This window comes from Perissodus microlepis, chromosome 9 (genome assembly GCF_051167445.1).
Source record: "Perissodus microlepis isolate ML-2025 ecotype Zambia chromosome 9, ASM5116744v1, whole genome shotgun sequence".
Lineage (NCBI taxonomy): Eukaryota > Metazoa > Chordata > Actinopteri > Cichliformes > Cichlidae > Perissodus > Perissodus microlepis.
The window spans coordinates 27823585-27851345 of NC_140469.1; the positions used below are offsets into that span (position 1 = coordinate 27823585).

At 39.4% G+C, this 27761-nt stretch overlaps 1 protein-coding gene across 2 annotated transcripts in view; it reads right to left on the reverse strand.

Moving 5' to 3' along the window:
• Positions 1–27761, reverse strand: part of LOC146380673 (vasoactive intestinal polypeptide receptor 2-like) — a 58390-nt gene continuing 30629 nt past the window's right edge. Inside the window, exons 5-14 of one of the 2 annotated variants that reach the window (XM_084940116.1) lie at positions 13567–13664; positions 10891–11029; positions 9714–9864; positions 7891–7951; positions 7590–7659; positions 4184–4275; positions 3611–3749; positions 2871–2912; positions 2685–2775; positions 1–1353 (exon numbers count right to left, since the gene is read on the reverse strand). In XM_084940116.1, the coding sequence (XP_084796242.1) occupies positions 1301–1353; positions 2685–2775; positions 2871–2912; positions 3611–3749; positions 4184–4275; positions 7590–7659; positions 7891–7951; positions 9714–9864; positions 10891–11029; positions 13567–13664 (936 nt within the window). In that variant the 3' untranslated portion in view covers positions 1–1300. Of the gene's footprint in view, positions 2776–2870; positions 2913–3610; positions 3750–4183; positions 4276–7589; positions 7660–7890; positions 7952–9713; positions 9865–10890; positions 11030–13566; positions 13665–27761 lie in introns of both variants that reach the window. The other variant, XM_084940115.1, reaches the window with a different exon arrangement.

The following is a 27761-nucleotide window of genomic DNA, read 5'->3' on the forward strand; positions in this document are numbered from 1 at the left end:
TTTCCATGATAAAAAAGCTTTTATGGATTAAACATATGGAATCACAGGTTTACAGTTGTGATCAAAAGCTTACAAATTTAACAACGATGTCTTTCTCTACATTTTACAGTCAGCCAGCGATATACTCTCCACTGTATAAAAAAAGAAAGAAAAATAATACAAAACAGTTTATGTACAAGGCAAGCATGGTTTTTGGCTTTAATTCAAATCAAATCCATTTTATTTGTATAGTGCCAAATCCAAACTGTCACCTCAAGGCGCTGATAAAACTCTGTTACGGTGAGTTCGTTTGGATGAGAACATTCTGTGCCTGGGAAACACTGATCACTCTTAAAGTGAAGTATCTGTATTCTAATTTTATCTCAAATTGAATGCTATCACGTTCATTCCCTGCTGACGTGATAAGGGAAAGTAAATGGAGTTACTGAAAAAACGATACATTTTAATAGGTGTGGTAGGCCTTATTAAATTAAATGTAAAACAACAATGATTCATGATAGATAGGAAAAAACTGAACTTCAAGACGATAACGTGCTGTTCAGACAGCCGTTTTTGTTGAGCCCTGAATTTGGTACCAACTTAAACACACATTGTTATCAAATGCATTCAAAACATGAAAAAATGAAGAGTGACAAGAGCTACAGTTACCCAGGAAACACCAATGATATCTTGCCAGTCAAAACAGAGGGGTGTACTGCAACGTGAAATTACAGTAATAGATCAGAAGGCTGCAGTATGTTGAGCTTAAAGTCTGGAGTATCGTGAAGGTGGATCTCTGTTTACGTGGCTACATCACTGTGGTAACTTACCCTGCTCCTAACACTAATAATAACCCCTTCTTAGTACCTGATTGAACCTCCTGTGCTTTCCTTTAAGGTTTAGGACCATATTAACATGATAGCATCACATAGTCACTCCAATTTTGTGGGCTTCACATCCACTACCAATTTCCTGTTCCACTACATCCCAAAGGTTCTCTACTGGATTGATATCTGGTGACTGTGGAGCCGATTTGAGTACAGTGACCTCATTGTCATGTTCAAGAATCCAGGTTGAGATGATCCTGCTGGAAGCAGCGATCAGAAAATGGGTACACCGTGGTCATGAAGGGATGTGCTCACCAGCCTGAACCGATCTAAGAAAGGATGGATCCATCCTTTCATGTTTATACCAAATTCTGTCCCTACCATCCAAATGTGGCAGCAGAAATCGAGACTCATCAGATCAGGCAACATTTTTCCAATCTTCTGTTGTCCACGTTTGGTGAACCCGTGTGAAATATAGCCTCAGTTTCCTGCTCTTAGCTGACAGGAGGGCCATCGGGTATGGTCTTCTTCTGCTGCAGTAGCCCATCTGCACCAAAAACAGACAGATGTTGACATTGTTTCCACACACAGTAGTGGTCTCTGCTTCCCCATGTCAATATAATCAGCTCAGTGTCAGAATCAATTAGCTCAGTGGGGCTCCAAAGTGAGAGGTCGGGGATTTGAGCTGCCGTTATTTGGTTTTATTTATTTATTTATTTTCAGCTTTGTTTTCGTTAAAAAAAAAACATAAATTGATTTTTAAACAAAAACTTTCCCTTGCATATTTCCTGAATCTTTTCTTGGACAACGAGTCTTAACTTACAATATTAATGAGCTGAACAGCCTGTGAGATGACCGAACTGAAAAGCAGAAATAAATATGCTTACCTATAAGCATATTTGCAACATAATATGCAACATCTACTACATCACAGTAGCAACCAACAGAGCTGAAAAACTGCGCCAAAAACTGCAGTTCCTCTAATGGCCACTTGAGGCTGGCTCCACATCCCCATAGCCTGCCATGCTAAAATGCCCAACTTCACGGCACATATAAGCATGTTTACAGCCTGATATGAACAACACGTTTGGTCTCTATAATTAATTTCTTCCTTCATATCAACTGTACAACTGTAGATAACTCAGCCATGTAAATATAGGTACGGCTTTTTTATTATGAGGTGGACACACTGTTTTTTTACTTAGCACTAATCAGCAGGTATGGATGAACCTTATTAACCAAACATACTCTGCATATTAGTTAAAAAAAGAAAAGCTTATATGAAAGGAAGAACTAGATCAGCCCTATAAAACTAAACATAAAATATGAATATTTCTGTATACATCTACCTTCAGGTATATAAACTGTATGGTTAATTTCTCCAATATGGATTTAGCATTTTTATGTAAGTTTTAATTTGTGCATTAACTATTTGAAAACTATTTTTTCAAGTCAGTTAGTCATTCTTGGATGTGGAGAATAATTATAAAAATGAATTTGTTGTTCTGGAAACATTATAGGAGGCACTGTTTCATCCGTTATGTGTTTAAAAATGTTAAAGATCATTGTGAAATCTCACGCCGATGTGGAAAAATATATATATATATATATATCTCCGGGAGGTTTGACGGTCCAATATGAAGTCTTTCACCCCAAAAACGTTTGCAAGCCACAAGTTCAGTCCCTGCAGCATCAGGCGATATGTCTATAAAAGCGAGGTTAAGTATAATTCCTCCACACTGACCGAACACGAGCGCCCGTTCTCAAAGTCTTTAACAAAACAGGCTGTTTGTGTCGCAGATCACAGCCCGGTGATCTCAGTCTGCAGGATGGACTGGGCTCGGGAGTTTCTAGAACACTGGGTCGAGCTTTCTGTACCATTTTGGTTCACGCTGTGGAGCCTGAAGTCCTGTCCCACGCAGCGCTTTACAGAAAAACACTTCCATGTCCTCCTCAGCTCACTCTGAACCTTTATGTGCAAAAAGAAGAATAAGTAGAATTATATTAAATAGATTATATATTAAAAAAATCGTGTAAATTATGGTACAAAGAACACATGCTCACCTCACTGTTGAGGAAACAGTAGAGAATCGCTACAATTAGACCCTAAAAGGAAACAAATACCACCATAACAGATCAGTGCCAACGTGTCAGAAACAAGGCTATATTAATACTAAAGGATGCTGCCTTTAAGGGTCACCACCTATCCCGAGCATCCTCATCTGTCACACCAACCCACTGCATGTTCTCATTCACTACACTCATCAATCTCCTCCATTGTCTTCCTCTTTTCTTTCTGCCGGTGCCTTCAGAGGCAGTGAGAGAGAAAGGAAGGCAGAAGTGTGGAGGCAACTTTAAATGACTGGTTTGTTGGGACAGCACAAGAAATGAGCACATCAGAGTGACAGCTCAGGCTGGGTGTTTGGGGACAAAGTTAGAGAGGCAAGGCTGAGGTGAGATGGTGGATATGTTGGACAGAAGCTGCCCGGCAGGAGGAAAAGAGGAAGACCGCAGAGAAGAGTCAAGGATGTGGGGAAAGAATGGAGACTGTGTGCAGACACAGAGCCGGACATTAAACTAGGACACAGTCAATGAGCTAAAAAAGAACATTTATTTTTCTTGCTACAGTTCCCAATCATACATGACTATCTTGTAAGGGTCAAAATTCTTGATGTGGTTCTCTCCTTTGCTGCGTCTTAACTTGATGACATTTTTATCTTCCACTACAGTCATTTTTCCCACCAGACCAAAAAAGGCAAATCATTTTCTTTAGGAATTTTATGTTTTTAAATGTCTTATAGTACCTGGAATGATCCGAGGCCGAGATCGAAGAAGATCTTCACTTGCTTCACGTTTTCATTTTCCGGTTCCATCAGGTAGAAAAACACCACGTAATACACCCCAAACAGAGGGATCAGCAGGAGTGTGGACTTAGCCAGGCGCCTGATAAACACACATAATACTCACTCAATGCACACAATACATTTAGACTAAAACTTATCTGCGAGACCATCAGTGGGAAATCTCTTTCTTTCACTTTTTCTCAACAGTGCAGAAAAATTGTTTATTCTGGATATTAAAAAGGAGAGTTACAATGAAGAAGGATTGCTATTATTTGTTTGCTAAAGAAAGAATAATCAAAATCATTTGTTTCCAGATTGAGAAGCAGAAACAGGCAGGAAGATTGATACTAAGATGTCTAAGTTTAAACACAGTTAGCTGATAATGTGATAATGGTTCCTGTCTAATGTGTCGAGGAGATTTGATATGACTGCTGCTTTCGTCACCACATTATCAGGAAGCCCTCTTAAATGCATATGAATCTAATCAGCGTGAGCTCGGAGGTAAAAATATGACTCCTCAGTTCCTTGACGTACTTGTATTGGCATTGATCGTTTCCGCCCACATCACAGCTGCGCAGTTTCTGCACCAGGATGCGGATGATGCTGATGAACAGGATGAAATTGATCTTGTAGAGAAACACGGCAGAAAGAAAGAGGAGTCATATTAGCGAAAAGTGTAGAAAGGTTAGAAACTAATTTCTATGAAATTTGTCTGTCCAGGAGCAAAGAGTCCAAAAACTGACTGTACAGTTGTGTTTCCGAACTCCATCCATCCATCCATCCATCCATCCATCTTCTCACATTTATCCAGGCTGTCTGGATAAGTTTGCCTAGGCAGAGAAACGCAGACCTTCCTCCACCTAGCTACCTCCTCCAGCTCATCTTGAGGAACACCAAAGCGTTCCAAGGCCAACTGGGAGCCATAATCTCCCCTACATGTCCTGGGTCTACTTCAGGGCCTCCTCACTCAGGTCATAATCTTAGATATCCCCACGCCACCTCCATTGAATGTGGAGGAGTAGCAGCTCTAATCTGTCCCTCTAAATAACTGAATTCCTCACCCTGTCATTTTAGGTCACCACAGCTGAAGGCAGGGATGTAGAACGACCAGTAAATTGACAGCTTCGCTTTTACGCTCAGCTCTCTCTTTACCACAACGGACCAGTATAGTGTTCACATCACTGCAGACATGGCCCGAGTCCATCTGTCAGTCTTCTGCTCCCCTCACAGAGCCGAGTGACGAGATACTCGTCCACTGTAAAGCTCAAACAACCCTTCATACAGTCCTCTTCACACTTGGTGGTTTATTGCTGGGGACCTGAGTAAGTGAAATGTGATGTACTTGCATTTACAGAGAGCTTTACTAACTAGGACTTTATGTATCTCACATCCATGGCCATTTTAGCATCAGCACTTTAACCTTTGATGTCTTTGAACTATGAGAGGAAGCCCAGCACCAAACATGGGCACAGGAAGAACATCTAAACTCTACACACAAAGGCCTTAGCTGGGTTTTAATTCATTTTGAAGAGCAGTTCTCATATGTTGATAAAAATCAGCTGCCTTCTTCACTATGAGTGTAAGTGGAGGGGCTCACACCCACATACATGTGTGTTTATGTGACATATATGATGATTTCCGTGTCATAAACTAAATACTTTTATAAATACTTAAAATACTTTTTCAAGAATAAGAAACCAGCCAACCAGGTTACAAAAACTGAGAGGTGCCAAAATGAAACCAAGTGCAGCTAATAGCTGTGCTTAGCTGGATCATTAGCCACAGTGGGACCAAAGGCCAGCAAGGGAGGCATGTTCAAATAATGCTGCATTATAAAAAACATCTTAACTCTAACTTCGACCATATTACCAAATCTGAATCCTCAAACAAGCTTTTGACATGTTGCAAATATTTTTACAAAACATCACTCAGAGGTGTATTTTTTGTATATGCACTTAAAATACACTTAAAATCCCTAATTTTAAGTGTACTTTCTCTGGTTTTCTGTGTTAAGTGACTTCCATCACTCATTCGTACTGTTTGAACAAGCAGTTCACGAGAAAGCTACGCTCCAAACATGCCCAGTCATGTACCAACATACACAAACACACATTCAGAGAGCATGTCCTTACAGATGACTGCGTTTTCAGAACAACAACTTTACAACTGCCTGCATTTCATATATTTAGAGGACATTGATAAATCGTAGTTATAACCAAATATAAATGGAAACTTGATGGCACAAAGCACACATTAGAGCACACATTATTGCAAACTGCTCAACAATCGAATCGTACAACGTCAGTTACATAGAGCTTCGCAAAAACAAGCAGTAAGCAGTTCGCTCACAACGGATCAAGCAGAACTTCATTGTTGCAACGAGTAAAAATAGTAAAAATAGAAAAGTTCAGCATGACAGCTTGCTCTGATGGATTATCTGCTGGTTCGCATGTTTTGAAGTAGACTGCTGACTGATTGAATTTTATCTAAAACTTATCTGTTTGCAGATGTTTTCTCAATGACTGAGCCGCCTTTATACTTTTTTTTATGAATGTCTGTATCAGAGGATATAATTGTGTCTGGGATTTCCAGTGTAAATAAAGAGATCCACCATCTGAGGCCAAGTCTCACAGAAAATCTAAAAATAGCGATAAAATATGTCATACTGTAATTTTTTAGTATGCTGCGTATGGAAATGAATGTTGCTGGAGTAGCTTTGCAACTCTGAAACTAACGGACTTCAATGGGAAGGATGATTTATGCCTGCACTGCTTGTTTGTTGTAGATCACTCTGGCTGTGACACTTTTTGACATAATCATAATATTTTAACCCAATCTGTGATCTTTTGCTAAACCTCATCAACTAGTTTTGATGCTTAAACCTTTCTCCTGGAAACCCAACAATAAACAGTATGTTAAAAAGAAACATTATCTGTGAGTACTTTAGCAAACTCTATTACCATAATAAAAACTACAGTACAAAGTGCTCTGGTTCAGTCCAAGAGTTAAAGTATAACCATCTATGTGTCTTAAAGCTTCAAAATTAAAAGGACTCATTGTGCAGATTGACTCTGGTATGGTTTATAAAGATGTGAATGCTATAGTCATTCGTTATTTGTATATAACATCTTCCCTTATAGAAAAGTACTGAGTATTGCTCCTGACCAAAAACAGATCAGCAGCAATACTTTTTTAGTTTTTAAATGATGCTGAGTTTGTACCAAGTGAGTGAAGCTAACATTCTTGACATCATTACACCACCAGCAACAACCTGAACCTTTGATAAAAAGCAGGATCCATGTTTTCATGTCATTAATGCCAAATCCTGCCATCTGAATGTTGCATGGCATGTTTCCATTTAGCATCAGTTGAACAGGAGCACTTAAACGATGTGTCCAGTAAGTGTGTGACTCTAAAAACCAATGTGTGGCTGTGCAGGCTCTGTAATAATGCATCATTTTTAATATGGTGAATATTTATTTGTAAAATAAAAAAAATGAAAAAGCCAGTTAATCTTTCCTCGTGATCCGCGTGTGTAGTCAAGCAATACGGAGACTTTCAGGTCTGGAGACTGGCTTTTTATATTTTAGTAGAAGAAAGCAAAATAAAATGAGAAAATGAGAACAAGGACAAAGCAGGTGAAAATGAAAATGGATTTCAGATTAATAACTAAAAGCAACAACAACAAAAAACAGACGAAACACAGACTTGACCTATTAATTTAGACTGTGTTATACCCACTGGTGGGGCATAATGGACTGTGTGTACAATCATCCTGACCGCAGATCCACTGACTTTTACTCAGGTCAATTCTTTATACTATTTATAACTAATAAGAATTGTGTCCAGGATGCCGAAAAAACATTTAAGAAGTGCTTTTTTAATTCATGAAAAAACTCTCTGTCTGATGTATACAAGGTTATCCTGGGACAAAACTCACAATGATAGATGCCACGATGGGCCAGTTGATCACTCTGTTTGGTATGGGGGTGTTGTTCATCTCCCAACACCTGGAAGTGAGTAAATAAGTCAGTGAGATTTATAATATTTCCTGACCTAGAGATGGTTAAATGAAATCAAAGATGCATTATTTTGATATAAGCTTCAACCAATGCAACTGCATGCATCTGGTGGAAATTAAGGATAAGCATAATGTGCCCCCTGCAAGTTTGAAACGTTTGATTTTTGCACTGACCTTGACACAGTTTGTGAAAACAATGTTTAAACACTTGCAGACTCACCCCATGTCCTCCATGTATATCCTACAAATGATCCATGCCACGATGAACACGAGAGGGATTCCTGAGAACCAGAGAGTAGAGAGGAAGGTAGATATGGAGGAGAAGAGGATCTGTTTAGGTTCTCTATCTGGCAGGCACAGAACATCCTCGCAAAGTGCCACAAAGGAAATATGACGTCTACACACACACATTAAACATCTGGGGCTGAACGGTGATGCATTGGGGAGGAACTGTTGGTAAAGTGGAGATGGATAGTGGAAGGAAGGTGTCAGAAGGCAGCAGCTGAGACAGAACGGAAGAGAGCGAACGCAGAGGCCAGGAGAGTGTTTACTGCCCAGACTTTCCCTGAACACACCAGCTCACTTCAGCAGCGTGACGCACTGTCTGCTGGTTGTCTGAGTGCTGGCACTGGGTTTTGCAGAGGCTCACACTAAAGGGGTGCTTCAAAGGGGCTGTCTATGAAATTTCTAAATTTATTAATATAATTGATTTTTTTAAACTGCAGGGTTAATAGCACACTAACTGCAACCAGGGAACATTGAATGAATTGTTATCTTCATAAACTTTTCTGGTCTTCCTGACCTCTCGGAGCCTCATTCATACGGAGCTTAATTCTCTGCAGGGATTTTCTTAAGGGCTCGATCTGCTTTGCATCAACACCGCATGTGATAAATTTAACCTAGCATGAATCCCAGAGAGCGCAGTGATGTATTGCTGACCTACATGTGCTGTGTGGGTAGTGGCAGACATTATGTAGCAGAGAAGTGTGTTTGCTCATTGTGAAGAGGTTATTTGTACATTGTTTAGCACTGACTTGCCAACAGCTAAGCTTGGGCAGGTCAGCTAGTCTCATTTTATGTGCACATAAAGGTTAAAAGGAACAATTAGCCTAGTTACTGTACATTAAGTAGATTGCTTAACAAAAGCCATCCGTGTCAAAAACATATTAAAGCATAAGGTTAATCTTCAAAGGTTTCAGGGGTTCAGTTTAGCCCAGGATTAATTCAACCGAGTGGTAATGATGGAACAAATTTCACAACTCAATTCGTCTCTAGAGAGAGAGACTGCGCTTTGTTTGGAAATACTTCAGATTTTGGCCAGCAGATGGTAAATGTGAAAAAAAAAATGTTGGGACAAAAGATTATGAGCAAGTCCAACCTCACCCTGACTGAAACACTGCGGGAGGACGTTAAGAGAGCTGTGAATAAACAAATGCCTGCAAATCTCAATGAACCGAGGTAATATTTTAAAGAAGAGTGCCAGAATTTCTCCACAACAATGTAAGAGACTGATAAAGCCATTCAAAAAGGTATTACTTCAAGCTATTGCTGATAATGAAGGTTTTAAAAGTCACTGAATCATGGGATGTAATTAGTTTTTCACTGGATTGCATAGCATGTGAAACTTTGTAAGAAAGAAAAAGTTCCAAGTAGCTCAGCTCCCTGATGGTTCGACCACTTTGTTAGTTGAGTTATGTTAATGGACTGTTTCTACTTTACTGCACTCATGTCAGATAACTCTAAACTTTCTCTGCGCAGAAACCAAACTAAGTCCACAATACAAGTGCTCTAAACTTTCACCAGGAGTCTGAGGTTTCCATTATTATTAGTTTTTTTTAATCATCTTTAGACTGTCTTACATTGTCTTTGGTTTCTATTCAGTTTTAATAAAGTGTTTTTAATGCATGATCGTCAGATGTTTCAGTGGGTTTTAAGACATTAACTTGGTGATAGGAACATTATCAGTGGTAACACATAAGACCAGGCCAATAAGACTGTAAAGACAACATAAAGTTACGGTGCTCTCATTGTGGTTCAACCTACCCCAGCCGATGAGCATGTAGATGGAGAGGCGGAAGGAGTAGGTGGGGAGGACGAGCAGCAGCGTGTGAAGGTAAAGACCTTCAACCAGCAGCCAGAAGAAGTTAGCTAAGATGAAGTACTGGAAGAAGATCAGGCTGGCCTTACAGCCCACCTACACACACACACACACACACACACACACACACACACACACACACACACACACACACACACACAAACAGCAACATGCTTTGTTACATCCATTCTATAGTTTGCATAGACCATAAAGAAATACATTTTCACAAAGAATTAGAAGAATCACCAACTGGCATTAGGGTGACTGTTTTTACACTGTGAAAAGATTTCTCAAATGTTTTGTGTAAATGTGCAGTTGAGCCAGTGTATTAAAAAATCTGCGCTTGTTTCCAATGAATTTACTAATTTACTTTTCTCAGAACTGAAAGACATTTGTTTTTAACCGCTCCATGAACGGTGATCCACATGGTAGAACATTCAAAGCTGGAGAACTATTGCTCAAGACCACTTTATAAATTACAAGTCTGGCTTTTTGGAAGAAGAAATGAGTGATGTCTTTTGCACAGGACTGTATATCCAACCCATGACTCCTGGATTAACGGTGCTAGAAATGCAAATTTGAAAACTCTCTTCAGCATGTGTGGACATGTTGGAAAAAACGCAGATATAGAGGTAAACTTTGCAAGCCACCCACAGTTTTCTAAACTAAAGCTGCTTCTTTATGTGAATGGTTTCCAATGCTTCACTCTGAGGTCATTTATAGCCATCTGCCTAAGGACCCTCAGTACCGTGCAAAAGATTTAGAAACGTTAGATTCTTATTCATCACACACACACAAAAACAACATCAGGAAGGCGTCTAACTGGTTCCAAATTCATGCTTCTGCATGACAAAGAGTCCAAACATTTAGCCAGAGTCATAAAAAACCAAACATTCAGTTCAGCTACAAGAGTCCTGCAACAGATGGCCTCATAAAGTGCTCATCTCCAAAATGCTTGGAAGAGCCCAGAAAGTTTTTTAAAGGTGAACGTTGGTATCACCAATACAGACTCCTCCTTTTTGTACTTTAATTAAGGTTCATCTAAAGGTTTTTGTACATATAGTAAATGTGTTTAACGGTGAAGTAAAAAATGTGTGTGTGTTTTCATGCGTGAAAGGCTACCAGCGATGGTTGTTGGCTGCAGTCTGTGGTTTCACCATACGAGAAGAGCAGGGTGTCTTTGACGAGCACTGCGACGGCGCGCAGGATGAACGACACGAACAAGTTCAGATGGATGTAGTTCCTCATGCAGTGGAGTCTCCTGTAAACACGCACACACACGCAAACATAGAGAAGTGTGTTTATACAGAGTGTCTGGGTGTGAATTGACTGAAGGATGCGGTATCTAAACATGTTGATAGCGGCCGAGTGAGCAGCTGGAGTCGATCCAGACTGAGCTTCGCACATCTCTACAAACTGTTATCATGCTCCGTATGTTCGGAAGTGTTAAGAGTATATAAATAAAAATATGTTATATAACCCGATTCTGAATACATCATTTGTTCAAATTATCTTGACTTTTCAGGAAATTTCCACAACAAGACTGATAACTTTGCCTTCAGCGCTGGACCCTGCCTGACTTTAAACCTCACGTTTTTTTCAGGATTTCCACACTTTAGAAGAACAAAAATGATTCATTCAGCATATGTGAGAAGACTGAAGAGGTCAGAGCCATGACCCAAACTCTGATTGCAGTCTGCTGGTGTAGTAAATGTGAGTTTTCTAAAGAAACGTGCTCTCCAAACCCTGTATTTGTTTTCTTTAAAAAGATGACCTGAGGGGCTGCACGAGGGCCCAGCATAAGACTACGAATCATGCAAAGTCACTCTGGCAGAGTTTAAGAATAGAAATATGGAGCTATGATGTAAAAACTGAAGACAAAATCATCTGTTTCTGATTTCTTCACATACCAACTTTCACTGTTTCAGGGAATTTAAATTGAGATGTTAGATTAGTCATTATCATTAACTTTACAAACCTATTTCAAAATTACATAAGGGAAGTTTCATGGGTTTTTTTTTACATTCGTCACCATATTTTTATGTTTAAAAAGAGAAAGAGAGTTTATGCAGACTTTTCAGGGTTATTGTATTAATAGAAAAAGTGTGAGGCACCTTTGTTTGTCCTTCATAAGAGGCCTCATTTACATATAAGAGATGTTTATTTTAGGTTGTTCCACCACCCCTGTGGATGTTTCCAGCAGTGTCCTTGTTAAGCTCAAAAGCATCGCCCTCGTCTTTGTTACTTTTATTTTGTCTTTTAGGTAAGTAAGAAAATTTGAATCCGTCCACACAACATTATAAATCATGACATCCAAAGGCAACAATTTGTAGAAGTTTTAGCTTTTAGTTATTAAGTTAAGGCTGGGTCGGGTGACCATGAATTATCTCTTAGTTATGCTGCCACAGGCTCAGGCAGCTGTGGGACTTTCCACGAAGCAGCGACAACTTCTCCTGTCTCCACTCTTCCACACAGCATGTCCTTAGATGCCACCACTGCGTTTGTGTTCTCTGTCCTCCCTGTGCCTCTCCAACCTGTTCGCTTGTTTCAACAAGTCTGCCTAACACACGTTTTCTTCCTGAGGCGAAGAATAAAAGCCCTTCTAATGCATCCTTTGACCACCAAGAGATGCATCCAATACTATCAGTTGCTTCTTAGTCTTTGCTTTTTTTTTTCCTACTTCCATTTTGCTTTATTCAGCTTCAGTTGTGTTTTGTGTGCTTTTGCAGCATTTTTTAAATTTGCTGGTGTCCATTTGACCTCTCAGGGCGACTGCACTAAGAGGTAAAAATACTATTTTGCAGGGTTACTGTGATGGAACATGTTATGCCCTGAGTAAATGCCCTGATGGAGTTAGTGGCACCATCAGGACAAGCAAGGCAATCAATGCTTGTCCAGTGAAATCTAAAAATAGACATTGATTAAAATCAAATTGGACTAAAGTATCTTAAAGTAGGATTGATCTGCTTTAGTCTGCTTGAATCATATACTGAGAGTCAAATTAATGGGTGTGTTTGTGTCCTGTCATCAGCGCCTGCAGCTGGGCAAACTGAGAGCACAGCTGCTTTTTCTGGTTGTTTGAACATGCATATTGGGGATTATGTCTCGTCTTTGATGGGTGATCAGGACACTAGACAAGTCGTCTGCGGCTCTGCTTTCAGTGTTCTAGGATCAGAAAAGATCTGTACTTTAGATGGAAAAAGAGCAAATATTAGCAAGTAATTATCAGAATAATCATGTGTAAAGTAAAAGAGTTGCAGTTTTTGTAGTTACAGGAGATGTTTTTTAACAGTAGCTTTTTAATAGCTGTATTATTAAATATTAAATATTTAATATTATTACATATTTATATAAGAACACTTAAACTGAGTTCATCTTAAACATCTGCAGCAGAAACATTTTACTTTTGAATTTTGGACAATAATACAGTTTTGTGTGTAGTGAGGTGCTTCCATAGTTTTTATTTCTACTTTTACTGCATCAGATGAAACTCTACACAGCTCAATATTTGCACTTCCTGGTTGTCTGTGACTCCACAGCTTCCTTTATGCTTCTCTTTCCTCCACTTGCCCATTCATCAAACAAGTGGTGACAGCGCTGTGGTCTCTGAACATGTGCTTTTTGGATGACTTGTCCCTGTTATAGGGATTTTTTTTTCTCTGACTATGTGGTCACTAATGTTCTGTCAGTGTTGTTTGTCTTTATAGTATAAAGTGCCTTGAGATGACTTGTAAGGTCACCATGAATTAAACTGAAATCTTAGTGCTTCTGTGAGCTGTGGTCAGTGAGTGTTTTTACCTGAACAAACAGATGATGATGGTGCTGGTTAGCAGAGTGATGATTGACAGGCTGTGGCCCAGATTGGACAGAATCTGCACCGCCTTGTAGAAGACCAGCTGCAGACATACACAAAACAGAATTATTATTATTTTCCTGCTTATTGAATCATAAATAATGGAGCTGCTGTCACATCGATTGTGAAGCACAGCTGGGTCCCCATCCTGAGTGTAACAGTGGATCCTGTGAGCACCTCAAATGTTCATGTAGATGATACATTTTAATGAGATTCTTTGCCTTAATGACTGCTGAGTAAAATGAATTAAAATAATTGTGTGTCTACATGTGTGTCCTATTCTTCTGCCATGAATCTATTGCTTTCTTTTCTAGGCACCTCTAAATTTAGAAGAAGTTGTACAAATATGCACCTTTTACTCCTTTGGTCCACATAAAGGTACGCATATAGGTCTAGTACACGTATGTAGGCTGTAACTGCAGGGACAGATATTGACTTTTATTGTACTCGTGATTCTGAGTTCATCAATGTTTTGAGTTTTATAGTGAATAAGTAAAGAAGAACTCTCTAGTCCCCTGTAAAATCCCAAAATAGTTCGACCGAAAAAGGATAAGCGGCCACTGAGGATTTCATAACTTGCACAAGGGTATTTCCTTTTATAAATACAATCTGATCACAGAGGAGGAAAAAGTGGGAGAGAAATAACTGTCCAGGAAATTTTTCCCACACCACGAAGTGGTGATGATACACTGATGAAACATGGCACTCATTGTGCCCACTGCTTCTTTGTCCAGAGTGGAGATGCTCTTTCACAATAAGGGGAGGGTCGGGATAAGAATGAGGATCTGTTCCTTCTCAAAACAGTTCAAACCTCTCCTCTGACTCTGGCCAACACACACCCGCAGAGCATTAATGCTGCTCGCAATGTGTGGGTTTGTCAGTGCCTGGCGTTCGTTGCTATCTCATCATGTATAAACAACATTCCCCACCTCTGACACACCATCTGGCAATTAACCAGATATACACATTACACATCTACATCTAGCCTATATAAAATATACTCACTGACCTCTTTATTAGGTTAACATCGCTTCACAATGCTGAGGGTGGACACCCTTCTCCATCCATCCATCCATCCATCTTCTACCACTGACAGTAGAGAAACCCAGAACTCCCTCACTCAGGCATTCCCAAGTCAGCTGAGATATATTTATATATCCAGCAGCTCCTTTCTCTCTTCCTGGAAGTGGCACCCAGGAGGCATCCAAATCAGATGCCTGAACTGCCTTACAATTGTACAATTTCTGTGAACCTGTGTAAATTCTAACCTCAGCTTCCCGTTCTTAGCTGACAGGAGTGGTACCCGATGTGCTCCTCTGCTGCTGCTTCAAGGTTCAATCGGTTGGTTTAATCTGTCTTCAGAGATGCTTTTCTGCATATTTTGACTGTAACTGTTGCCGTCCGATCAGCACAAAGAAGTCGGGCCTTTCTTCTCTGACCTCTGACATGAACGCATCATCTTTGCCCAGAAAACTTTCACTCACTGGATATTTTCTCCTTTATGAGAAAAAGGTCCACAGAGATGGTTGTGTGGGAAAATCCCATTAGATCAGCAGCTTCTGAAATAGACGACCAGCCCATGTGGCACCAACATCCATGTTACATCCAAAGTCACCTAATTCACCTTCCTTCTCCATTGTCATGCTCGGTTTGAACTTCAGCAGGTTGTCTTGATCAGGTCTACAAGCCAGTCAGTTGCAGTTTTTAACTGATGCCAGTAAACAACTCAATGTCCTGTTTTGGTGTGTTGGTGTGTTTATTGAAGTACTGTGACGTACACTGGGCTTACAAACCCAGTATGTCTGAGGAGGTAAGACAAACATAAATCACTGACAAAACATGCTAGTTATGCAGGAAATGTGGCTAACAGCACCCTGAGGACGGGGTTTCAGGAAAAACAGAGAAAATGTCTCCTCTTTAAGGTCATAAGTCCTCACATAGATGGATTTCCTGAAGTACGGGACGTAAGTGGAAGTTATCATTTTGAAACATTTGGATTTTTCACGATTTCCATTTTTGGAGACTTTCATGTTCTCTCTGTTCTTCTTTTTAAATTTCTTTTTATCAATTTGTCTATTTTATCTTTGGCAATCACTCACTCTTTCCATTTCCTCTTATTTCTTATCTTTCATTTTTCTTACATACTCGCTTGTTGTTTTTCACACAACATTCACCGCCTAATGATCTATCACGTCCTCCCCCAAAATTTTTTCAATCTGTGGTCCAGAGATTTTCCATCATTCTGACAAAGTTTGTTCACTAACTTATTTGGATCATCTTGATAATCGATGGTCATTCATATTTGAACTATTGTGATAATTTACTTCAGTCTAATGACTCCTAAAATAGAGCTTAAATTTCTTTGTAATGTTCAATATTTACATTTTAGTGAAACTGTTCTGCAGGCTTTGAGGTGACGCAGATAAAATATATGAACGCGTGAGACTTTTTCCATTGTGGCGTTTCTACTTTTAGAGTTTCAGTCCCTGTCTGTCCACTGTAAATATTCGCACACAGAGACAAATATCTGAGCATACACAGACGGTCGCAGCCTGGCATCAGTGTCTCATTCCTCAGCACGATTCTCAGGCCTTCTGGCTGGGAGCTGATGACCTGCTGGCTCTGGTCTGCTGCAGCCGCACTGCCTTCTATGTCCAAATGCATCATCTCCATCCATAAACTCTGGCTCATTCACTCTCCATTTCTGCCTCCTGTCTGACACTGGAGGATTAAAACAATGCTGAACTTTAGGCTGGGTATCTTCATGGCCATGGTTAAAGATTAAATCTACAGGACTTCTGCTCCTGTAGAGTTTTAATCTCCTAAGACCCCAACTCTTCCATGGCATGCATTTTTTATTTCTCTTTGATATTTGGGCAAATTGGGACCTGATGAATGTAAAAACAAAGAATTGCCACATTTGTTTTCCCTGATTTTTGTTTCTGACAAAAATGAGATGCACATATGAGGATATTCCTTTAAAATTCAATAGAACAGAGGCTGTATAATGTCCTTGTAAGTGGATATCAGGCCCTTGTAGAGCAAAATTTAGTATTTTGGTCTAGACAACCCAAAATGTGATGTCCACAAATGTGGACAACAGGTTCTAGGAAGTTAAATCAAAACTGCAGGACAGAGACCTCTGCCCTGTTCATTAAATGTAGTTTAGGCTAAAAATATTCCTGTTAAATCTCAGTTAGCTCAATTAGTTGTTTGATTTTAAAAATAATTTCTAAATGATGTATTTAAACAAAAAAGCATTGAACAATCAAAGACAAGGCTCTCAACTGGACACACAAAACACTACCAAGTAATAAAGGTTTCATAAAGGTATGAAAACTAATTCAACAGCTAATGACATACAGCTTACTCACATCTTAAAATCAGGACTGAGTCTTTATGATGGACAAGCCTGAGTATGGTTATATCACCAGACAGTAATGAATTCTCAGTAAGCTGCATATGATACAAATCATAATTATGTTGCCATTCCCTCTTTTTTAATCTGGCAGATGAATAAAGTTGGAGAAGTTGTTCTGTGTGAATAATTTCCTTGGTCGCAAAGATGAGTACAAAACAGCGGTCTTCACTTTCCTGACAGAAACAGGATGCATGCTCACAAAGTGAAACCATGATGCAGACTTTGAGCAGTGAAATGTTTTTCTTCTCAAAGTCTGATTTGATCCCTGGCAGCTTTGCGTTGATTGCTGAACATAACTCAATTTTAAGGCTTTTATTTTTTACTATATTTGTGTTATTTTTCCATCTAATTGCTGCATTTTAAGAGGAAATCAGTGCACAGACTCCTCTGGTCAGAAGTTATTTTTTAATTCCAAAAAGAAAAATGCATGATGAGCTTATAAATTACACCTCGTTGCTCAGATTAAAACTCCGTTTCCACACATATTTGGCTTCTGATTTCTTACAGACAATAGTCTCGGTCATTTATTAGCTTCACCAGTGAGATGTTTCATATGTAAGATTCTCTCTTTGTCTGAGGCACAACAGGATTATACGATATTTAAGGCACATAAATTACAAACAGAAGAAAAAGTCATAAAACAAATCTATATCACAGAACTGTTGTTTTTCTTCTTTCCCTGTCACTGGGCTCTCAGAGCCACCACATTAAATATGAGATGATATCACCGTGTCGGTGTTGTTCCAACAACATCATGAAAATGTCAGTGCTCCAAGGTCGTCCCTGCAACTGATCATTCATGTTGTTTTAACTCAAGAAGAAGGCATGGTCAAAGGAGAGGTTTCATTGTCTCCAATTCCTTCTATTGGAAAGCCACTGTAGTGCACAAGCTTTCTAAAGCCCGTTGGGAAAACCAGTTCAAGAAGTTTTGTTTCCCAAATCTAACCTAGCCTAAATCTAACTGCAACTGAAAACTGGAAACAACCAAGTCTGAAGGAAATAATTGATACTTTTCTGTGATTGCACTCAAGACAAGAACTCTAATTTTCTAAATAAATCATTAGCATGGATAAGTGAAACCAATGTGGATGTGAGTTAAACTAACATTTTTTCCACACGCCTGAAGAGAGCGACTCCTCAGGTTAAGTTGTATAAAAGTCTGTGTGCCGTGGACTGCTGTCACACACAGGATTGTGGATTGCTCGGAGCCCAAATGCAGGATGCCGGAGACAGAAGTGAACATAAGCTGAACTGTTAATGGTGTTGAATCCAAAAGTCCAAAAAAAGAGAGATTGAAGGCAGGAGACTTTCAAGAAATACTAGAAACCACAGAACTAGGAAACACAAAGCTACTTTGAAACACATGAAGACAAAGATGAGACTGTTAGAAGGAACTGAATGGAAACACTGGTAATGTCACTAAATATAAACCTAAAGTCATCAGAAACTAAAGCTAAGAACTGAAGTCACAAATAACAAGGCTCATACACACAAGGGGAAACAAATAGTATTATTAACAGAAAACTAAATACTGACTAAGCAATGTATACAGAAGCCAATGAAAACCCAGAAGAGGGATGGACTAATACAAACTTAAAACCGCGGGTTTAACGCTGAGACATCCAGACAAGGATGAAGGCCGTCGTTTTATCACCTGTATGCTATGAATGTCTCTGCAGTCGGTGTGAGCTCAGTGCCAGTGGTGTCGTCTGGCTTCAACAGAATGTTTTCCAGATGGAAAACCTTAATCTCTCCCACAGGACACGAAGAAAAGCTTTACTAAAAAGCAAAAAGCTACACCTGAAGCTCTGGACAGGATCACAATTAAGCCAACTGTCCATGTCTGTGTGTGAATGTGCGCTTGTGGTTTATCTCTGGAGGTTAAAGTGAGACAGAAAGATCTGGAACAGCGCCCAGATAACTTCAACATAACTATCAAGTTCAAATTCATTTTAGGTTTATTTATGTAGCACGAGGTGTCAACAACCATCAGCTCAAGGGACTATTGTATAGTAAATTAAAGACGGTACAATATTACAGAGTATCAGAACAGCCCTTAGTGACAGTAGTGAGGAAGAACACGCTTTCAACAGGAAGCAACATGGTGGCTCTTACTCATCAAATCAGAGACTAATGCCATCTCACGGTCCCTCTTACAACCAGAGCTTTCACTACAGGATTATTATAGTCAAAAGGACAATTTTTGAGACAAAAATATTTTGATATGTCTGAAAAATAAATCCAAAATCTGACAAAATCAAAATATTTATAATAAACAATAATTTAATGCTATGTTTTGAGAATGGCATGGTTTTGTTTAGTGATAACATAAAGCCCGATGACAGTGGTGGTAATAAATGGCATATCAAATGAGAAAACTCTGTGGACACATCTGCCTACATCTGGCTGTATTAATGCTCAGAAAAATACATTAAAGAAACTGGAAGAAACTGCCATAAATTCATATCAAACCCTGACAGTGTCTGAAAGTTTTCAGTGATACAAAAAAATGACCTTAACCTGAACCTCAACAAGTGCAACAATAAGTGATGAGCAGTAGTGTTGTGTTGAATGGCACATCAATATACTGCAGCTCTCACACAGGGTCATCGGTGTTCATCTGAATTCAAGCTACAGTGTCACATTCGCGTATTACAAATCCAAATAAAAAAAATTGTTGCCTAAATTATTGTAAAATGGAAAGATGGTAAAAACGAGACTACACAGGTGCATGTCCTGTTATCAAAGAAGCAGCAAAGATTCTTACTATAAAAACTCCAGTCCAAAGTTTACAAAAATAACACTCTTATGTGTAAAGATTCATACGAGAATGTGACATTTATGTGACGTTTAAAGGAAAAGTGGCTTTTTAAATGTTCAGTAAGGATGGATGGATGTGCAGGAGTGTCAAACACATTTTACATCTTGGGCCACAAACAGCCCACTGTGACCTCAAGTGAGCTGAACCAATCAAACTACATGAAAAATGTGTAAAGTTACAGGAAACGTTCTGCAAGTTCATTCGGTTCAGAATGTCAGTACACACTGTCCTGTGATTAGAAAATATAAAGGTGGGTTGTTGTTTTTATCATATCATTTTTTTAGACTGTGAACTCACTGTAAAAACAAACAAAAACACATATTTCTGTAGTAGATAGTGAAAAAACAGGAACTTTAATGTCATTTAATTGTGTATTTAACAAATAATTAATCTGGTGTAGTATTAATGGCAAATAGGGGTGAGGCACAGTCTGTATCAACTGAAAAAGCTGTAAAATATATGAAAATGCAGTTAAAACTTTTAACTGATTGGAGTCTTTGCTGGGCTGAGTCTGGCCCCCAGCCAGATGATTCATATCTGTATTCATATCTCTATTAAGATAACTTAAATCTTAGTCATACATGGCATAAACAGCATCACAGCGAGGAGCGGTAAAAGTTTGACATTGATTTGAGGCTTTCAGTGTTAATTTAGTCATTTTTGTCATGAGACTTCACAGGAGCAATGGCTAATGCATAACCAGTTGTGTTTGTAATGGATTGTGGTGGTTTGGAACCAAATGCATGAGGTTGGAGGCAGAAGTATAGTCCAAAGATGCCAACAGAAATTCAATAACACGGGGGATAAGGAAAGCTGTAGAGAGGGGATATGGTGTACAAAGAAACATAACAGGCACTGTGACAAAGACAAAGTGGAAGAAAAAAAAAATTATATACAGAGGGACAGGCCAACAGGAGAAATGAAGACAATCAGGACAATTAGGGGAGACAGGCAGGAAGCAAAACTAACACGCGAAACAAAAGAAAACACATTTTCTGAGTCTTTGAAACAAGTCAGAGGGAGGCACGTGGAAATTGGGAAACATGGGAAGTGTGGAGGAAAATATGACTTAGAATAACAGACAAGGGTTAATCCACAACCTTCAACTTATTACTAGAAACTGAAATGTGAAAACAGCAAGAGACTTGATAAAATATCATAAGAATGATAAGTAATCAAAAAGAGGACATCCCAAAATTAATCAAAAACATAGAGCACTGGAATGGCCTCAAAACCAACAAGAAAACACTTTAAAAACTCACATCCGGAAACTGTAAAGTAATTCAAACCTCGGGGTTCAAAAAAGGGGTTGTGCCCTGAGACGAAATCGATATTAATCAAGCTTCAGTAAATAGCTACTTAAATCAGATAGACAGATAGATAGATAGATAGATAGATAGATAGTCAGTCTTACTATTAAACCAAAGCAATTAGTGCCTAAACCTGAACAACCAGCAGGTGAAAACAAATCTAAACTGTGACTTCATAGTCTTGTGATTTACATCACCACACTTAAACTCTCTTTAAAACAAGTTTAAAACAAGTTGTATAAACATCGGTTATAACTTCATAGCAGTCATCCAAACAATGTTTACAGCTGTACCAGATATTTTCTGGTGGCCTGAGGAGCATTTCTGCTCTGTTGACCTTTGGGATTAGTCAACAGCACGTGACAGAAAACTACACAACCCACAAGGACACCTCTTTTTTCTCTGCAAGGCAGAGGACGCAGTGTAATGTGCAATTATTTAAAGAGATAGAGCTCTTTCATGTTTTTCTGTGATATCTTTGTATTTCTTTGTTTAAGAGTAAGATCTGAGGGACACAAGCCTGGACAGGTAGGGGAAAATATGTATTCTCTGACCAGTTGGTGAGTGGTTGGAGCTGGATAGGAGGGGCTTGTGGCAATGCGGGAACTGCACAAAAGTCCACCTTATTGTTCTGGAAAGGCCGGAGTGCCATGTCCCCCATAAATTGCTGGATTGTCTGCAAACAATTGTTGCACTTTTTCCTGTTAGTGGTTGAAGTAATCACAAGGGGCTGCAACAGTTAGCAACTGCCAGCAACCTCCTGCAACTACTTGCCAAGTGGTTGTGGAATACACAATTTTCTCCTACAACCAGGAGTCCTGGTTGCCAAAGGATCACCAACTGGTCTCTAGGCCTCAGGGACTGGGGCTTTGGTATTGATTGCACAGTGACTGACAGCAAACCTCAACAACCACTCACCACTGACTGGGGAATATGCATTTTTCCCTTGCAACTAGTGGTTTCCAGATGGTTGCTAATCAGTGTCTTGGCCTGTGTGACTGGGGCCCAAGCTGTTTTGTTTGTGCCTGGCCTTGTACATTTGTATGTGCTTTGAATGTTGAGGTTTTGAGGGTAAATCCATGGCTATAGCATACTTCGGAAGCTTTATGTTTAGGTAAGCTGATATGGAAATGGCACAATTTTCATCCCAGTATGCAGTGAGGAGTCTCACTGTATACAGATAACAAAATTTTAATGTTAAGTCAATGTGGTTATGTATAGTGACTCTGGCTCCCTTAGATATCCATCCACCCATCCATCATAGGGACTTATCCCAGCTGTAATAGTGCAGTGGTAATGTATTTGCTAATAAATGACTAATGTCACTCTTGTTCTTGTCTTCTAAATTTCTATATGGACTGTGGCCACAATAGTCATAATAGGAAACTCTGATACAGTCTGGCTGTTGGTTTGGATTAACAGAACGGCCTGGGATGGAGCCACATTCCCATTTTGAATTATTGTTTCAAGCCATCCCTGTGTGCAATACACAGTATTTACTAGCTGTTTATAGAGTTATATAAATGTAACAGTATTTATGTTGTGTGTGATTCCACTTGTCATGATAAACACAATTTGTTATCCGTGTATGTGTGACACTGTATTGTCTCAATGGCGCCCTCTCTCAGAGATGGTGGACAAAAGTCAGTTCATGAGAGATGTGTGTTATGGGCACAACTAGTGTACAGTAATGCATGTGTCTGCTATATGACACTGTAAATGATTTAACTGTTAGTACGAAGAGTTTAAGTGGACAGCTGAGCTTTTAAAGCGCTAAAAAAAATCTATATAACAGAATAATACACTCGCTAAGCTAAGTGCAAAGATTCTGAGCTTCTGTGAAGTGCTGTTCATAATGAGCCAAATATCGGACCAGGACATATTCTGACTTTATCCAGGTACACATTTACACATTATTTTATTTGTTATATTATTCCAGATGCACATCTTCACATTAGTGTGTTTTATTATTGGGCATAATGATAATATTGTATGTTATATTTTATAGCCAATGTCGAAACTTTGCCAGTTCATGAGATGAGAGATGTGCCTGAGGCAGCGCCAACCTGCCTGAACGAGATTCTGATCTTATCCAGGTACACGCTTTCATAGTTCTGTATTTGTTATATTACTTGCCACAACATTATTTGTTATATTATTACACAGTGTTGAAACTTTGGCAATTCAATAGAGACGTGCCTGAGAATGAAAGGTTTGAGCTAGTCTGCACGACCAGAACATATTCTGCTCTTATTTTAGATTTTCTATTCATTAGCAAAAGTTATTATGACATGTTGTTTTTTCAGATGACGTTGGACAACAGGACATCATCCCGTGGAGCTCTGCTTCAAAGCCTCCCGCTCAGTGTTTTTGCTTGGTGTTTTCAGCTATGACAGGCAGCTGACAGACAGGACTGTGAGACCACACACAAGTCCGTCAACAGACATTAGCCAGACAGCATGTCTTCTTTTTGGATTTTTAAAATGTCAATAATTTACAAAACTCACTTAATGTTTTATTCATTGTGATAATTATGTTGACCAGAAGTGGGCAATATTACCCAAGAGAACGTGATATTACACGTTATGGCAATATCATAAAATACTCAGTAGTACTGAGGCCCTGTGAGGGGCATTTGAGGGTCTTTCAAACTTTTATTTGGACACTGGCTGCTTTTTCACTCATTTTGAGTCCAGTCCTTGCACGTGACCATTTTCACAGGAATGTTTTGGGGGCTTTTTTTTGTTTTTTTGTCTGTTGGGCCACTTAACACTGACCTATGAATAACTGAAGCATAAAAGGGCACCTCACTTAGGGGATGAGCCACTGTTGTGTCTACGCATAACAACAACTCAAACCCAAACAGTTTCTTTGCACTCTGTTTGCTTCATTTACAGCCTGTCACGAAAACATGTCATTTGTTCCATTTCTTTAACTGAATCTATGAAAAATGTCAATAGCACAGTTTGACAGGCATAAAATAGATTTCTACACAAACAAAATGAGCTATTATTAAAAAACTTGGCATATTTCAACATGGTATGCAGTGTGTCGGAAACCGGACAAGTGGAGGGCAAACAAAAGAAGTGGTACGCCTAAAAAAGCATCTACAGCAGATGAAGAGTATGTGAAAGTCAAGTCCTTAACAAATGGGAAAATATCCAGCAAAGACCTGACACAGGAACTGAGAGATGCATGCCTTCAGTTGATCCATTTACTGTTGGAGCTTCATCAGAAATGGAGCATCAGTGTCAGCAGATCTTATGGAGTGAGGAATCTAAATTGAACCCAATTAAAGTTTTGGAGGTCAAAGAGGTCAGGAGAGGTAAAACAAGGTCTGCAGACATCTGTAAAACACAGCAGAGGATCTGTCATGGTGTGTAACTATGTTCCATTCAGCGTGTTGGAGATCTTCTCAAAAATGATGCAATTTTGAACACAGAAAAGTACCATCAGATACTGATCCCACATAACAGCTTCATTTTTCAGCATGACAAAGATCCCAAACATACTGTCAATGAAGCAAAAGCATAACTTTAAAAAAGAAAACCACTCAGTGTGAACACTGTTAGTCATGGATTGTCCTCCCCCGAGTGGGATCATTTTGACAGAACGGAGGAAAAGGCATCGATTGTCTCTAAAGAAGAGACTGGAGTATGTCTGGAGGCTATTCCAGAAAACGACTTAAAGAAATGACAAGAAAGCGGAGAAAGGTGACAGAGAGAGTTCAGGCTGTGATGAAGAATAAAGAGGGTTGTACCAAATGTTGACATTCATCTTAGAATTGTACAAACTCTGTTTTTGCACCTATATTCCATCTCCTTGCAAAATCGAAGGAATGAGGAGTGACCCAAAACTTTGGTGAGTAGAGCAGCTCATTGATTTTAGTATGGTCAGCATGCATCTCTCAAAAAGGAGACATCCTCTTCAATTTGTTCCACATTTAATCTGCAATTCATCAAGATGCAATAAAATACTGCTCTTATCACATATTTTTACTTCATCGTAATTCATACAATAAATCTACTTGCTTATAAAAGCAAGTAGTGAAAAAACAAGAGTAGTGTGTGGCATTATTTCAGGGACAGTGTGGACCCAATAATGGTTCCCGGATATTCTCTTAAACCTGGTTGTTACTCGCTTGTTTAAAGCTCATTATAAAAGAAAGGGTCCAGGAATGCAGCCGTGATTACAAGCAATAACTATGAGGTCAGAAAATAAGCTCCATGGCATCACGCTGGACTCCTCTGAGCAACAAGAAAACACCCACGCATCCCCATACACACTCAAACGGCCATTAAAAAAACAGCAGAGCAGGCATACCGCTCTGAGAACAGGATAAGCCTTTTTTTCTCGAGCACCTGCAGCATTCAGCTGAAATACTCACCTGTGTCACTCAGGTTCCTAATCCTCCTCTGAGTCAGCTGAAGGGGTGGGAGAATTTCGAGAAGCCTTACCTTCATCTTGTGATGAAGCAGATATGGGAACAGATGAGGCCAGATTAGAGAGCACAGTGTGCTAAGACCGGGAAGTGAACCCCGCAACTCTGTTGGAGGAGCTGGGAATTTAAGCCAGTGTCTAGCCACAACAGATACAGAACAGACCCATGCAAAAGACTGAATCCAGTGAATTTCTTATGTTCTCTGGTCACTTGCATTATTTCTCATATACCTATGAAAAGAGGAAAAAAGTCTTTCTTGATGTTAAAGAGGAGTTTAAGTGGAAATGATGAGGAAGTTTAAGACCTCAGGCATTTAAAGGCAGAAGGCTTCATCCTGCATCTCTGTAACTTTTTTAAAGGCCCAGCCAACTTTGCATATATCTCTGTATTGGCATGAAGTCACAGAGAGGGAGTATACTGTGTATGGTCATCTCAGGCACACAGCTCGGGCTGTGAACTCTGGTGCTCCACCTTCCTGTTGTACAAACCTTTTCTTTATTATCCCTCCACTCAAGTCAGATTGTGGTAGGACAGCAAAAACAGACGCAGACAGGCGGCGGTTTCTCTTACCAAGTGGCAAACATGGAAGAGATGTGCAGATCAGATTGTAACAAAGGAATTAAATGCATCTGACTTTTTGTTCAACTTTCTGCTTATTTGGTTGCAACGTAGTCCTCCACATACATAGACTAGCACAATGTAAGCAGCATGTTAAGTCATTTATGTGCATGTAATCTGCTTTGTTGCATGGTAAGCAAAGCATGTAAGACACGAGCATCAAAGCAGGAGGTTGAGAGTCTGAGTCACCCTTGATTTTTCTTTCTTCTTTGTCTTTCTTCTGTTTTTTGATTCAACACAGAAACGTTTGCTGGTAATTGTCACAGTCTGCTGTTTTCTACATGCCTCAACATTTTATCCTAAAAGAATCTGATGGGAAGTATCTGTAGAAGATTTTGGAGAGTTAATCAAAATTAAAGATCACAGAGTGCCTTCAAAACATTTTTTTTCACCATGTTTTTAGATCTGCTTCACCACCAAAGGGGAAGATTAGAGGAATACTAAAGATACTGTGTAGGGAAATGAACATCTCAAACAAATTTCACAGCACTCAGTCCAACTGATGCTTCAGTCTGTAACAAAATTATGACCGAGCATTTGAGCATTTTTGCAGTTATAGTAGAAAGATTGTAACACTCATTATATTACATATTGCAGAAGAAGAGCTACAGAATCAAGGCTTAAATCGAATCGAGGCTAACAACCCTCTCTGTGTTTGGATACGTTATTATTATGTAATTATGTTGACCTCCAAACATGATGCGTTTGTGGTGTTCATCATCAGCTGAAAGATTTATGGAGTCATCTGAAAAGCACCCAAAAAACTGTTACCTTTGTGACCTTTGCATATTTTTGTTTAAATTTCTTAGCACCACAAATTAAATTCCTCTGAACCCCAGAGCACTGAACTGGACAACAATCAGATGCACAAATAAAGCTCAAAGTATCTGCATAGATAAGTGAGTACAGCTGTGTCATTTCTGTTTGTCAGTTGGATAAACTGAGCAAAAAGCTGCAACAGATTCTCACTCATCCGCTCCGCCTAATTACAGAAAAGCACACCAGCACAGTCAGGCCGCGACTTCACGGTGGTCTGAGTTATCTGAGGGGAGACACGAAGAGCAGCAGAGACCAGTGATCAGATGTGTCACCCTGTGAACTTTCCATCCTCTCTGTGCGTTTATCTGTGGGCAGATAAACAAACACACATACAGAGATGCTGATATGAAATCAGCCCTTCTCCTCACTGCTGTGCTGGAGCATCTGAGAAAACTCTGAGCTGTGATCAGACCACAGAGTGGAGAGGTTTGATCTCTGTTTTTTTTATTTCAGTTCAAATTAAATAAAGCTGCTGATTCCTGCACAGCTTCTGTTTTGCTTAAATAAAGTCTGTTCTGATTTAATGATTTTCAGTGTCTCACTGGAAGCTCCAGAACCTCTTTTTGCACACATCTTTGCATGTAAGTCTGGTTATGAAAAAGACTTTAAGACTGTTCTTGCCCATTCATTTCTGTCTAATGTAGACATCATAAGAAAAACTCTTTATTTAGGACCCATATCAAACCTCGAATGACCTGCTAAAAGAGTTT